General features: G+C 52.3%; 1 protein-coding gene across 1 annotated transcript in view; it reads left to right on the top strand.

Moving 5' to 3' along the window:
- The first annotated feature begins 14,516 nt into the window (after positions 1 to 14,516).
- Positions 14,517 to 14,773, top strand: part of Kif26a (kinesin family member 26A) — a 33,625-nt gene continuing 33,368 nt past the window's right edge. Inside the window, exon 1 of the mRNA XM_004665640.2 lies at positions 14,517 to 14,623. Coding sequence (XP_004665697.2) covers positions 14,582 to 14,623 — 42 coding nt within the window. The 5' untranslated portion in view covers positions 14,517 to 14,581. The remainder of the gene's footprint in view (positions 14,624 to 14,773) is intronic.

The following is a 14,773-nucleotide window of genomic DNA, read 5'->3' on the forward strand; positions in this document are numbered from 1 at the left end:
ACTATATAGTGAATTCCAGGTCAGCCTGAAATAGAGTGAGACTCTACCTTGAAAACACACACACACACACACACACACAAACTACAACAACAACCTAGAAAAAGAAATTGAAGTAATATTAACCAAAATATACAGTTAGAAGAATTAAGTTTAAGAGATCTATTTTCTAACATGGTGACTATGTTTAATAACAATATGTTGAAATCCTCTGTGTGTGTGTGTATGTGTGTGCGTGTGTGTTTGTGTGTGAGTGCATGTAGAGGCCGGAGATTGACATTGGTGTTTGCCTCAGTTGCTCTCCGCCGTATGTTCTGAGAGAGGTTCTGAACCTGGAGCTCACCGATTTAGCTACACTAGCTAGCCAGCCAGCCCCAGGGATCCTTTGGTATCTTACCTCTCCAGTGCTGGGAGGCACATGCCACCATGCCCAGTTTTTACATGGGTGCTGGGAATCCAAACTCAGGACCCTGTGCTTGTGTGGCAAACACTTTACCCACTTCCTGTCTTCCTAGCCCCTATTTTGATTAAAAGTGTTTTCACCACAAAATATAGCTATATAAAGTAGCACATATTAATGAGTTTAGCAATTCCATATCTGTACATATTTCAAAACAAGTTATACTTAGCAAATAAATACAATTTTTATCTGTCAAGTAGCTAAATATTGAATTAAAAAAACCCTTCTTTTTCTGGGCCTTTTTCTGGGGTGCGCCTTTAATCCCATCACTTGGGAGGTGGAGGTAGGAGGATTGCTGTGAGTTTGAGGCCAGTCTGGGACAGAATGAGTTCCAGGTTAGCCTGGGCTAGACTGAAGCCCTACCTTGATTACAAGTGTTCACCATGGTGCTTTGCAAAAATAGCCTTCCCTCCCTTCCTCCTTCCCTCCTTTCTTTGGCAGGGTCTCACATAGCCCAGGCTAGTCTTAGACTTGATAATGTAGCTAAGGATAGCCTTGAACCTCCTGTCTCCACCTCCCAATGCTGCCTTCAAGTTCACTAGATTTAGTTAATAGCTTCAGAGGCATAGCATAAGTCAGACCATCCAATTTCACTCTTTAATCACATGCACTTCCCCATATGTAAGTAAACCTGATGCACTAGAGGAGAGCCCACCTCCCACACACCCAGGCTCAAGCAAGCTTGGACCAGGTGTTCCTCCAACCTTGGATTTGGAGTCTTACTTTCATCAGTTTTGGGAAAGTTTTCAGCCATTATTTCTGGGTAAGTTTCTTGTAAATAAATTGATGTGTGTGTGTGTGTGTGTGTACCACGTGTGTTTTGATGTGTTATGTGTGTTGCATGAGGATCTGTGTGCAGATGCACATGCTGTGTCACTTGTGTGGTGGCCTCAATCACTCAACAGCATACTTCCTTGTGGTGGGGTTTCCCCCTCAACCTGGAGCTGCTGTCAGTCAGCAAGCCCCCAGAATTCTTTGTATCTGTTCTCCACAGGCTGGAGTGACAGACGTGTGTGACCACAGATGTGTGTGACCATGCCCAGCCTTTTCATGTATTTTGGGAGCATTCCAACTGGAGCAGCCTCAGGCCCTCCCTCCCCTCATGATTAAGCAATAAGTACTCTGAACTGCTGAGCCATCTCCCCAGCCCTAAAAGAGCGATTCTTTTAAAAAATATTTTATTTATTTATTTACAAGGAAAGAGAGAGAAACCGAGCAAGCATATGGGCATACCAGAGCCTCTTGCTGCTACAAATGTACTCCGTATTTTTTCTTTTTCTTTCTTTCTTTCTTTCTTTCTTTCTTTCTTTCTTTCTTTCTTTCTTTCTTTCTTTCTTTCTTTTTTTCAAGGTAGTATTTCACTCTAGTCCAGACTAACCTGGAATTCACTGTGTAGTCTCAGGGTGGCCTTGAAGTCCCAGTGATCCTACCTCTGCCTCCTGAGTGCTGGGATTAAAGGCGTGCGCCACCATGCCTGGTGTCTATTTTCTTTTTTGAGGTAGGGTTTAACTCTAATCCAGGCTCCTTCCCCCATCTCCATTTTTTCTTTCTTTCCTTCCTTCTTTCCTCTATCCCCCTCCCTCCTCTTCCCTCTCTTTCTTTTCATTTCTTTCCCCTTCCTTCCTTCCTTCCTTCCTTCCTTCCTTCCTTCCTTCCTTCCTTCCTTCCTTCCTTCCCTCCTTCCTTCCTTTCTCTGTCTCCTTTCCTTCCTTCCTCTTCTCTCCCTCCCTTCCTCCCTCCCTCCCTCCCTCCCTCCCTCCCTCCCTCCCTCCCTCCCTCCCTTCCTTTTCATGTCCTTCTTTCTTTTAGTACTTCAGGATGGAACACAAAGTCTGCTCATGGAAGACAAGTGATCCACCACTGAGTTGCCTCTCCGGCCAGGCTTTACCACCTTCTGCTTGCCATCCACCCACTGGTGGCCACCGGGCCACTGCTTCAGGCTGCTGTCAGCCATGCTGCTGTGAGCTCAGGTGGGCAAGCCGGCTTCCCAAGGCAGCTTCCCACAGCTCCTTCCCAGGCCTCTCCATCCTCTGCTGCAGTATGTGGGGCAGCTGTGTTTCCGTACGTTCCCTCCCCTATGACAGTGAGTTCTGATGTTGAGTCCTGGGCTCCATGCAGGGATGACATTAGCTGCTCTGAGACCTTCCTGAGCTCTTTCTATGCAGGAAGCTGAGGCAGGGGTAGGGTTACCTCCCTCAGGGACCACTATCCTGGCGGGCCACATCACCAGTGTCTAGGAACTATTGCTTTATGCACTTTGCTAGTTTTTAAGGTGCTTCTGTTGGGAGCCCAGGTCTTGTCCCTGTGACTTTATCTGGCCCACAGAGAAAGCCCTTAACCTTTGGCACCCCAAGAGTACAGCTCCTATTTCTACTTATGGACTGCTGACAATTTTCTACCACTCTCCTGTCCCAAGGCTGTTCTTTCCTCCTCCAAGGCCATGCAAGGTTGCAGATGTGCTCTTCAGTCAGTGTTAAGGCACGCCCTGGTGGGCTGTCATAGCTTCCTCATGCCTTCTTTCAAGCTCATTGCTGCTGGGCTCCTGTGCCTTGTGTTGTATTCTCCTGGTTCCCTGAGATTGGGGCTGGCAGAAGTAACATATGGTATGGGGCTGTAGCAGTGACCGCTTGCAGTCCTAAGGGACTTCCAGACAGCTCCCACTCTTTTCCCTGCCAGGCTTCCCCTAGCTCCAGCAGATCCTTGCCAAAGTCCCACTCATGAATGATGTCCTGGGCAGAAACCCAAGGCTAAAACCACATTGGCCATGCACTTGACAAAGCCTGGCTGATTTAGTCCTTACTCTTTCTACCATGTACCCATGTAAGGACTGAAGTTCCTTTGAGAACCACTTTGGTCTCAGACCATGTGTGATGGATGATGTGTTCAATTCCTTTCTTTGCAGTTTCCTTTAGGATTTTCTGTAGCAGGGTCTTGGCCTGTGCTCACTTTGATCTGCACATTTAAACTGAATAGGTATTTATTTTATCTTATTTTTTCTGAGGTAGTGTCTCACTCTAGCCCAGGCTGACCTGGAATTCACTCTGTAGACCAAGGCTGGCCTTGAACTCAGTGATAGTCCTACCTCGGCCTCCTAAGTGCTGGCTTGTGCCACCACACCAGACCACCTGAACGGATATTTTTTAAAAAGAAAATTAAACGTGCACATGGTGATTTAACTGAAATGTTCCCCATAGGCTCATATGCTTTGAGCACTTGATCCTCAGCTAAGTGACAATCTGGGGAGATTGTGGGGCCTTGGGAGGTGGAACCTTGCTGGAGGAGGTGTGTCAGTGGAGGTGGGCTTTGGAGTAATATGCCAGCTCCAAGCCCAGCACCCAGACTACTTCCTTACTGTCACTGTGGAGCTGTGAAGCCCTGCTGGCTGGCGGCTCCTGTCATGTTTCTCTGACATGATGAAACCTCCCATCTAAACTATGGGCTGAAACAAACCCTTTTCTTCCACGAGCTGCCTCTAGTTGCATGTTTTGTCCCTGCAACAAGAAGGTAACTGCTATAATGCATACAACTTTAGAAGATAAATAACTATAAGATTTTTTTTTTTTTTTGTCTTTCTAAGGAAGGGTCTCTCTAGTCCAGTCTGACCTGGAGCTGACTCTGTATTCCCAGGCTGGCCCTGAACTCACAGCAATCCTCCTATCTGTACCTCCTGAGTGCTGGGATGAAAGGTTGCACCACCACACTTGACCATTACAAGAAATGAGGATAGTGCCGGGCATGGTGGCGCACACCTTTCATCCCAGCACTTGAGAGGTAGAGGTAGGTGGATCACCATGAGGTTACCCTGAGATTACATAGTGAATTCCAGGTCAGCCTGGGCTAGAGTGAGACCTTACCTCGAAAAGAAAAGAAAGGAAAAGAAAAGAAAAGAAAAGAAAAGAAATGAGGAAACAGAAACCTCCTCTCGTCTTCTATCCTCCACCTCCCCACTCCAAGTTGCACCACTGGGCGGCCTCATTTGGCAGCTGCTTCATATTGCTCTGTCTCCTCCACGCAATGGACCTCCCCGCCAGCTTTCCTGTTCAGTTTTATGTACCATCTAGGGATCTGCTAAGCTGAGCATTTTCTTTTATTTTTAAAATTGTCTTATTTATCTTAATATATGTATATTTTGCAAGTGGGGTGGGGGATGGGTGTGCCAGGACCACTTGATCCAGTTGCATGCACCTCTTAGTTAATCTGGTTTTACATGGGTGCTAGGGAATGGAACTTTGGGCCATTAGACGTTGCAAGCAAACACCTTTAACAACTGAGCCACCTCTCCAGCCCAAGTTGAGCATTTTCTATCTTTGACATTTTTCTATATCCATCTTAGCCCTGTCCTTCATATAGTTTGGTCACAATTTTTGGATAAATTGGCACTCAGAATCTATGTATTGTAAGCCATGGGAAGATGATTCCCAGCTAAGCCTTGTAGTATATGTGATTGCTATTCCTTTTCTTTTAAAAAATTTAAATAAATGTCTAGTGCTAAAAATTTTATGGTTTTATGATTGTGAACATTTCCCATACTTTTTGGAAGTTTTATTTTCTTCTAAATGGGTTCAGATATATCAAGTAATATATCAAGTCATCTACTCCCAGGGTCTCCCTATGAGGTACTCTGGATCCTTGCTCCAATATGGGCCCCTTGGAACTTCAACACAGTGACATCCTGGGACCTCCATTCTTTTGCCTCTTTCTTGGCTTGGGCCACATCTCCTTGATTCTTAGTCCTATTTTCCTTGGTTTAGTTCCTCATGGGGGGCAGGTGAGTAATACCTCGTGTTCCAAGAATTCCATGAGAGGGAACCCTGTATCTGCCCTCATGCTTAGCTGGTAGTTTTTCTGGGGATGAGCATGAGTCCTTTGCAGAAGTTTGCTTTCCCTCAGCTTCAGAAGCTCCTCCATTCTCTTCTGGCTTCAGTCGGCACCGTGATGCCTCCTATGCACTTTTTGGTCCTTTAGTATAAACTCTTCCCTCCTCTTCTAGTGTTATTTTGAAACTTTACAACGATGCTGGCTTCCACTGCTTACTGTGTATTCACATTGAGGACTCCTGGTCTTGGTATGGGAGCTTCCTGTTTTATGTTATTTCCTCATTTATATATATTTGCAGCTCCTCCTATTAAATGTCTTACTTCCTATTCCAATATTATAGGTTTTCTTCTTCTTTTTCTTTGTTCTTATTTTTCAGTCCTTCTTTGAAATTTTTGTTATTGTATATGTATTTCATATAAAAGCTTTTTATTGATCATTTTATACATGTACATAATGTATTTTGATCATATTCTCCTCCTATTACCTTCTCTTGTCCCCCTCCTCTATCTCCTTTCCATTGAATCTCTTTCTTCTTTCCAACTAGTCTCTTCTATACTTTGATGTCTTTATAAAAATTATTTTATGTAGCCGGGTGTGGTGGCGCACGCCTTTAATCCCAGAACTTGGAGGCAGAGGTAGGAGGATTGCTGTGAGTTCGAGGCCACCCTGAGGCTCCACAGTGAATTCCAGGTCAGCCTGGGCTAGAGAGAGACCCTATCTCGAAAAACATTAACAAAAAATTATTTTATGAGCCAGGTGTGGTGGTGCACATCTTTAATCCCAGCACTTGAGAGGCAGAAGTAGGAGGATTGCTGAGAGTTCGAGGCCACACTGATACTACATAGTGAATAGGTCAGCCTGGGCTAGAGGGAGACCCTACCTTGGAAAACAACAAAAAAATTATTTAACTTATGAAAGAGAGAGAAAGAGAGAATGGGCACAGCACAAACTCCAGATGCATGTGCCAACTTGTGCTTCATGGGAACTGGGAAACCAAACCTGGGTCCTTAGGCCTTGTAGGCAAGCATCTTAACCACTAAGCCATTTCTCCAGCCCTGATGTCTTTTTTTTTTTTTTTTTTAAATATCTAGTGGGTTGTAGGGAGATGAACATTATCTAAGTGTTTTTCACTTGTTTTCTGAGTTTCATCTGTGTTTACATTCATGAAACTTATCCAGAGCTCAAGGCTGAACTAAGGGCTCATAACTCCTGACGGTGCACCTGTCCCCACCATGGGCAGTGGTCGGCCTAGACCATCAGCACCACCCGCTTTCATCCAGCACAGTGGCTTACATTGCTGCCATCCATGTGGTACACCAGTGAATCACATTCTTGTTTTGTGTGTGTATGTTTATGGTGTGTGTGTACATGTTTGTGCATCACAAACGTGTGTGCATGAATGTGGAAGCTAAGAGGTTAATGTCACATCTCTTAATTGCTCTCTACCTTATTTTTTGAGACAAAGATCTCAAAAGGTGAGCTGGCACTCACTGGATTTGTCTGCACTAGCTAGCTAGCAAGACCCAGGCATCTCTTGATTCTGCCACCCCAGTGCTGGCATTAGAGGTGCATGTCACTGTGCCTGGCTTTCTATGTGGATTCTGGGGATCTGAACTCAGGTCTTCATGCTTACCTGGCAAGCACTTCGCCCCCTGAGCTATCTTCTCAGCACTCCTCTGTGTCCCGCACCCAAACGTGGAGCTACACCCATAAGATTGCTCTCACATTCAGCCTCCAAGAAGCCCCCAGAGAGGCGACGAAGCACAGAGGGCTCTTCGGGAAGCACTGGAGCCATTTCTGGCACCGTGATGGAGTATTCCAGTGACATATCTGTACTGGGGGCCTCCAAAGTTGTCAGAATTGTACTGTGCTCAGCCAAGACACCTGGGAGCTCAGGAGAACTCTTGATTCCAGTATGTCCCTCCGGACCTAGTCTATTGCAAGATGAAGGCCACGTTCAAACTTGAGTTAGAGATAGAGGGAGACAGGAGGGGAGTCAGAAGTGATGGGGAGAGGGTGTCCAAGGTCTGTTAGATATGGGAGATCACAGGGAGACAGCTGGGCTTCAGGCAGAAGCACTGGGGTACATGCCTTAGAATACTTCTTACCTCTCAGGTGCCTCAGTTTCCTTCTTTGCATAGGAGAGACACTGACCAAGTGATTGCTTTGATTTTCTCCTGCCACAGGGACTGCGGCCAAGAGGCGCCACCTGCTGGCCTCAAGTGCAGTGCTTCCGAGCTGGATGGAGGCCAGACACCTGCCACAGCATGGGTGTGGGAGCCTGAAGGACAGCAGGTAGGAGGGAGAGGGGGAGGTGAGCTGCTGGAGGTCTTATAGGCTGTCTGGGAACTGCAACTTGGGGTGGGGCATTAGGGTCTGGAACCTTAGCAGGTGGGCTGAGGGTGGTAGACTCTCCCCTGTTCCAGGCAGCACAGGCTCTGGCTGGGAGGTGAGGGGCCACCGAGCACTGAATGTATCTCCTTCCAGGAGCTGCCAAGTGCAGGAAGCTCAGAGACATGTCCTCAGCCTGGGGCAGCTGGGAGCTCAGGTCACGTGGACTTGGCCCTGTTTTCTTAGGGCTGAGTTATGTGGGGCTAGGAGGTCACCCTGACAGAATCTGCAGCCATGCTCAGATTGGGGGCCAGGGACCCTCTATGCTGGGACTGGCATAGGAACTGACACCAAGAGCACAACCAGGAGTCCAGGTATTCCTCTCTGTGAATGAATGAGAAGGCTTCTATTCTGCTCCAGACCTGGAGGAAACAGCTTATGACTTCCTGTCTTTTTGGAACTGACTTTATGATAGTTGATGGGCTGTCAAAAAGAGAAGAATTTGGGTGGGAGAGATTGCTTAGTGGTTAAGGTGCTTGCCTGAGAAGCCTAAGACCTCGTGTTCAAATCTCCAGGTCCCACATAAGCCAGACACACAGTGACACAAGCTTGCAATTTCACACATGTGCACAAGGGGGCACATGTGCCTGGAGTTCGTTTGCAGTGGCAGAAGGCCCTGGTGCTCCTATTCTCTCTCTCTCTCTCTCTCTACCTCTTTCTCTCTTTCAAATAAATAAAAAAATAGAGAAGAATTTAACTTGTAGGAAGTTCTAAGGAGGAAAAAGGAAGTGTAGGGGAGACTGGGAGGACTGGCAGAGACATGAGGTTCAGATACAGAAGGGGAAGGCTCCACGGCCAAGGTGGCATTTCAAGAAGACCTTCAGATAAGAGGCTCCACAAATGTCTGCGGGAAGAGCCCTCTACCTCCTCAACCTCAGCTAGTGGCAGCAGCAAGGGGCCTGCGGGGCTTCATTTGAGCTCGGGGACAGTATGGAAGACAGCCAGGCCTTGTGGTGCCAGGCCTCAGAGGGCAACACAGGAGCAGAGAAGTGGGTGACTACCCTGACTTCTGTAGGCTTTGCACAGACAAAAGGCAACGAGTCAGATGCGGGACCTCCAGGAGGCCTATTGGAGTGGTGGCGGTGAGGCATCTGACTGGAGTCATGGCCATAATGTGCCGGAAGCGCCAGGACAGGAAATACTGATGGGTGGGATGCAGCGATGGAGTGAGCAGGAGCCAAGGAGGGCTTGGAGCAAGGGAAGAACTGGAGTGTGATTGAGCAAATTCAAGATGAGTGCTCCAGGGAGACTTCATTCTTCTGCTCCAGGGGTGGGCGCTGGCCGAGGTGCTGAAGTGTCATGTCTGCCTCAGGCTCAGGGTGCTGGTTCTGGGCCCATGCCAGGAGGGTGAGGTGAGGGAGAGGGCAGGAAGGGCTGATACAGTGACCAGCAAGGATTGATCTTGCTGGAATCTCTTTGACAAACTCTCAACCCAGGGTCTTCCCATGGATCCTGACAAGGCTCCCACTGGCCACAGCAGAGCTGACTATCCTCCACTTCCCAGCCAGAATTGTCAGGTCAAGCCCTCCCCTCACATCTTCCCTCCTCAGGTTAGATCCTTGGGGCAAAGGGTATCAGGGACAAGAAGATCCGGGACTGAGGAGCCCAGACACCATTCTCCTGGCAAATGATTTCACCATTCTGCCTCAGTTTTCTCATCTGTAATACTGGGACCATAATGAATACCTTTCCTAGCCTTATGGTGAGGGTTGAATGAGCAAATAGTCAGGTAGTGTGGTAGTTTGAGTGGATGTCCCCCCAATACATTCAGGAGTTTATTACAGCTTGTAACTTATTTCTCCATCTTCCTGGCTAGAGAGGTGTCATTGTGGGTGGGTCCTGGGGTCCAGCCCTAAGGTGTTACAGGGGGCCAATCTGAATTCCAGTCTAAGACATGCAGAGTGCTTGAGCTCTGCCTGGGATTTCTGGAGTGTGTTTGCTTATGGTGCTGGTGGTGGCATTTCTCTCTGCATGGGCCTGTGAGGGGGGAACAGCTTCTTCTGCCATTATGGAACTTCCCTGGCTCTGTAAACTTCAATAAATGCCATTCCTCCCATAAACTGTCTGGTTTTGAAGTTCATTCCAGCAATATGAAGCTGACTATGACATGTGGGGAGATCCTGGTCCACAGTGACTAACAGTGATGGCTACATCCAAGAGGCAGGCCAGCTTCCCAGTCCTCAGATGCCTCCTGACAAAGATCCTCAACAGTCAAGAGAAGCTGCCCTTGATGTAGAAGGGGAGGCCTAGCCCCTAGCTGAGGTTGCTTCTCGGTGGACTGTGCTGTCATCCCTGACTGCCCTCCTGAGGCACCCTCCTTTCCCCCACCCAGCAGGACCTGTCCCCCACCCCCATCTTCAGGTGTCCAGTAGTCACCAGACATGTGGAAGTGGGAGAGGATCCCAAGACCCTCCCTCGAATTAGGGGAAGACTTTCTCATGCCCTGCTGTTCTTGATGGCTGAGGGTCTGTTAATGCTGAGGACCATGAACTTCAGAGCCTTTTATGACTTCTGGTTTAGATGCCTACATCCCTCCTGGTCTCTTTATTAAATACTCAAACTAGTGATTGAAACAATGTTTAAAAGGTAGAACCCAGCATGACAGCATTACACTTCTATCTCCCTTGTCCCTCCAGGGAAGGTCCAGACCTTGATGAGCATAACACTCCTTAGGAGCACAGCTGTGGCCACACTGCCCACTACTGCTATACCTAAACCGCATCTAGGTCATCATTCCAGGGTGGCCCTGCTCCCACCTGCAGTCTATCCACTGTCACCAAAGATGACTAGCACTGGCTGTGTCTCACACCCTGACAAGACTGCATCTTCCCAGTGTGCCCAGCACTCTTCTTTTTTTTTTTTTTTTTCAAGGTAGGGTCTCACTCTGGTCCAGGCTGACCTGGAATTAACTCTGTCATCTCAGGGTGGCCTTGAACTCCTGGCAATCCTCCTACCTCTGCCTCCCAAGTGCTGGGATTAAAGGTGTGCGCCACCATGCCCGGCCTGGCACTCTTCTTTTAAAGGCCTGATATGGGTGAGGCTGGGCATGGCCACCACAGGCCCCTGCAGGGAGGCACTGGTTTGTGCCATGTCAAGATGTCTTCCAGGAAGGGGCCCTCCTCCAGAAGATGGAGAGATCAGAGCTCCACATGCCCAGTGCAGGGACCTGAGTGCTGCCACCTCCCTGGAATATCACTGTATGCTGCTCTGATTGGATGCTGAGTCCCAGCAATTAATCCTGTAGAGGCTCCGCTCAATTGCAGGAGGGTCTTTTTTTTTTTTTTTTTTTTTTTTCCCTCTGTTTTGCTCCCTTGGCCGAGATTTCCCTGGGGACAGCTCTGCCCAGGCCTCAGTCTGGTAAATTAAATGTTAAAAAAATACCCACAATGACTTTAATCAATCCACAGTGATGGCAGGTGGCCTCCTCCCAAGGTTGAGGGGCTTGGAAGAGATGAGGGGGAGGGTGGAATGGTGGAATGGGCGTGTGTGGTGGGGGGAAAAGGACGGGGTGGTTTTCCCAGTTCCCTGCAGGAAGAAGGAGGGGGCACTATGTTCTCCTGGAGCATGGACCCACAGATACAAAGCCCGGATAATGAATGGAGGGCCTTGATCTCTGCCAATCCAGGGCTGGCCATGGAAGCAAGGAAGGGGCCACCTGTCTAGTTTCTCTCCTGGTGGGAAGTCTCTGTAGGCACCTGGTAGGTGCCATTGCCAGTTTTTATGACCAGTGTGCTGGAAATAAACTGAAGGGAAGGCTCCTGGGATGTACAGTTGAGACTTTTCTAGCTGCCACGTGGGGGAGTCAAGCAAGGGAGTCCAGAGCTGAAAGGTCTCTGGCTGGAGAAGAGGGGCCAGGGAGACTCCACAGTTCCGTGGAGGGGTCAGGGTGCAAGGTGTGCCTGGCCCAGCCTCAGTAGGCCAGCCAGGACGTCTTGTGTCTGCTGTCCTGTCAAGTCCTGTTCCAGGGTCATGTTCCCCTGACCTGTGCTACTGGCCAAAGACCTTCCACGCGGGGCCTCGGCAACTTAGGCGCTTCAGGCTCTTGCTAGACATCTGCCCAGACATCCTGCCAGCGGAGCAGCGTTCCCTAGGACCACTTGAGTTTGTGTCCTAGCAGAGCTGTCCACTGCTGGTTTCTAGAGGCTAAAAGCAAATTGGTTTGCCCAGAGGGTAGCCAGAATCTTCCAGGCTTGAGGAAATTTGGGGAACTGCTAGAGGAGGGGTCAGGCCAGAGAAGAGCACTGGAGGCCACGGAGGCATATGGGACCTCTACTACCTGCGCCCTGGGATAGGATAGGCGGTTTCCTGAGAGCTGCTCGAGGCCCAGAAGCCTTGAGGTGTGGGCCGAGTGGGGAGCACAGGGTCGCGCGGCTCCCTGAGGTTCTTCGGGGATCGGGACCCCAAGGCGCGGCATAAGCGGAACAATGCCCCCCATCCACTGAGCTTCTGGAGCCCATCTCGGCGGCGCTGCCTGGGCCCGCGTGGACAGGCGCTGACGTCGGGGGACGCAGGAGGCAGCGGGATGGGGCTAGGTCTCGGTCCTCCATCCTCCACGGCAAACCGCCGCGACTCGGGTCCACGTGTCCGGCTCGCCGCCGGCTGAGGGGGCGCTGTCGGCGCGTGCGTGCATGCGTGCGGGGCCGGAGCGCGGGGGCGCGCGGCGCCGGCCGCCCGCCGAGGACCGGGACCTGGTGCGCTGCCTGCGCTGAGCAGGGCGCCGTGGCGGCGGGCGCGCGGCCAGCAAGCGCGCGGGCGGGGCGGCGGCGGGAGGCGCTGGGGCCGCTCCCTGCGTTGCGCTCCTCCATGGCGCTGCCCGGGTCCCCCGAGCCGCCCCGCGGCACGCCCCGCAAGGTTCCCAGCCTGCTGGAGATGGGGGCTCTCTGCCTGGACTCGGACATCATCCTGGGCTTCACCAGCCACCTCCTGAGGCGGCGAGGCAAGGTGAGGGCCGGCGGGACCAGGCTGGCGCGGGGGCGCTGTCCCACGACTTTGCAGCGCCGCGTGCAGAAAAAGGCGGCACGTCCCGGGCGCAATCCAGCGGCTGCACTTTTCCGGGTTGGTGTTGCCCGCTTCTCCAGTCAAGGTTTCCCCTGCACCGGACACAGCCAGGGGCAGCCGTCACTCCGGGAGGAGCACAGTGCAGGGATTCGAGGTGTCGCCTTGCTGGGGCGAGCCGTGAAAAGGATGGCGATGGGAGGCGGGCGTGATCGGAGTGTCAGAGGTGGCTCTGGCCGCCTCGCGCAGCTCCCGGTCCTGCGGGGCCAGGTATCAGTCCCTCCTAGGAACTCGGGTTTAGAGTGTGAGCGTGTTTCCTGGAGAGCAGGGAACTGAAGTTGCGGATATGGCGGGCCATGGCTCTGGCCCTGGGTTCTGGGAGATGTTTATGGGATTCCCATGAGGAGTGTTTGAGCCGTGCTTCCTGGACCCCGGGTTGTGTGTCACAGCGCAGTAGCGGGGCGGGGAAGATGCTGCTGTCTCCGAGGCTGGCAGCGGTGCATTGGGAAAGGTTGTGTCTGATGCTACCAGGGGTGGGGTGGTCAGATGCCTATCTTCTTTACCCTGAGGTGTGCTAGGATCGGGTAGGGAGTTTCCCATCCCTTGGCTCCGTGCAAAGAGGCTTTGAGGTTGCAGAGAGAGTGAGTAGCCCAGTTTATTCACCGCTCCAGTCATGTTTACAAACCCCTTAGGTCACAGACGACCAAGAGCGGTTCATCTATCCCACTTTTCTGGCAAGCGAGTTCGTGGGAGTGGAGGACAAAGGGTGGGAAAGGGTGAAATGGAAAGGGTGAGTTGATGGACACAAGTCTCTTGGGAGGTCTGAGTGTTCGCTGGGAGCCACGGTGTGGGGTTTCTGCCTGAATCACGCGGGCTCAGCGAGCCTCAGCGCTCCGAACGCGTGGCGCCCGGCACCCAGCAGGGGGAGCCGGCATCACGGGAGCCTCGCCGCCAGCCGGCCTAGCTTCAACCTGGGGTTTCGGGCAGACCCGGAGGCCCGGCATGGAGCCCCTTGCGACCTCGGATGGAGGTGACGTTTGGGGCCAGGCTTGGGCGAGAGCAATTGGTCGCAGGGGAAAGGGGGGAGCGACCTCCCAGCCGGAGACAAACAGGCAATTAATTGCGGAGCTAAGTTCCCATCTGCCAGGCCTACTGACAACAGGTCCCGCGCACAACCCCAGGGCCAGCTGCACTGCTTCGTCGGTTCCATGCGGCGAGGCGCAGCGCGGCGCGGGCGCGCACCCACTTTCAGGCACACGCGCGCCGCTCGCACACTCATCGACACAGGTCCCGGCAGCGCACTGCTCTCTGTTGCCGAGCCGCGGTGCTCGGCGACACTCACTAGAGACAGACCCCAGGGGTGGCGACTCCCACTCCAAGTACACTGGGAAAGCATTTGGAAGTACCGTCCCTCCCCGCTTACTGTGTAACCTTGTGCAAAATGCCTCGGTTTTCCCGTTCCCAAAGTGAGGGGTGTGTGGGTGGGGGCCTCCCTAGAGGCCCGCAGACCGGGCGTCGCGCGAGAGGAGCGCAGGCGCATGCGTGCGCGGAACTCGAATCTCTCCCCGGTCCCCAGCGCCCCTCCCCCGACAACACTCACCTAACAGGTTGGGGTCCTTGAAGTGGGAGGGGCCGCAAGGGGAAGCAGGACCCCCGCCCGCCCAGTGCCGCTCGGGGGTGGGGTGAAAGGCGGCGCTTCAGCTTCCCGCCCTGCGCCCCGCCTCCTTCCCGCCCCCTACAAGCCCCAGCCCGCCCCGGCCTGGCCCGTCCCGGACCGCGCCGGCCGACGTCGCCGAGCGCTCTCCACTCGCCTGCGCCGTCAACTTCGGCGCTGCAGGCTGCGCCATGGGCTCGCCCCCGGGCCAGATCACGTAGCCACGGCGCCCCGAGAGCCAACGTGGCCCTTCGCGCGCCCCAGCCATGGTCGGACGCGGCGCCTCTCTGTGCGTGGCGCAGCCCGCGGTACGCAAGACCGGGCCGTGAGCGGGCGGCGGGGACCGGAGGGCACCGAGTTCGGGCCCCGTGCACTGAGAATGCCTGCGGGGTGCGCGGCGCCTCCTAGGGGCCGGGCTTGGAGCTGAGCGCGGCGGGACACCGGGCACCCAGAGGGTG

Source organism: Jaculus jaculus, chromosome 7 (assembly GCF_020740685.1).
Source record: "Jaculus jaculus isolate mJacJac1 chromosome 7, mJacJac1.mat.Y.cur, whole genome shotgun sequence".
NCBI classification, from domain to species: Eukaryota; Metazoa; Chordata; class Mammalia; order Rodentia; family Dipodidae; genus Jaculus; species Jaculus jaculus.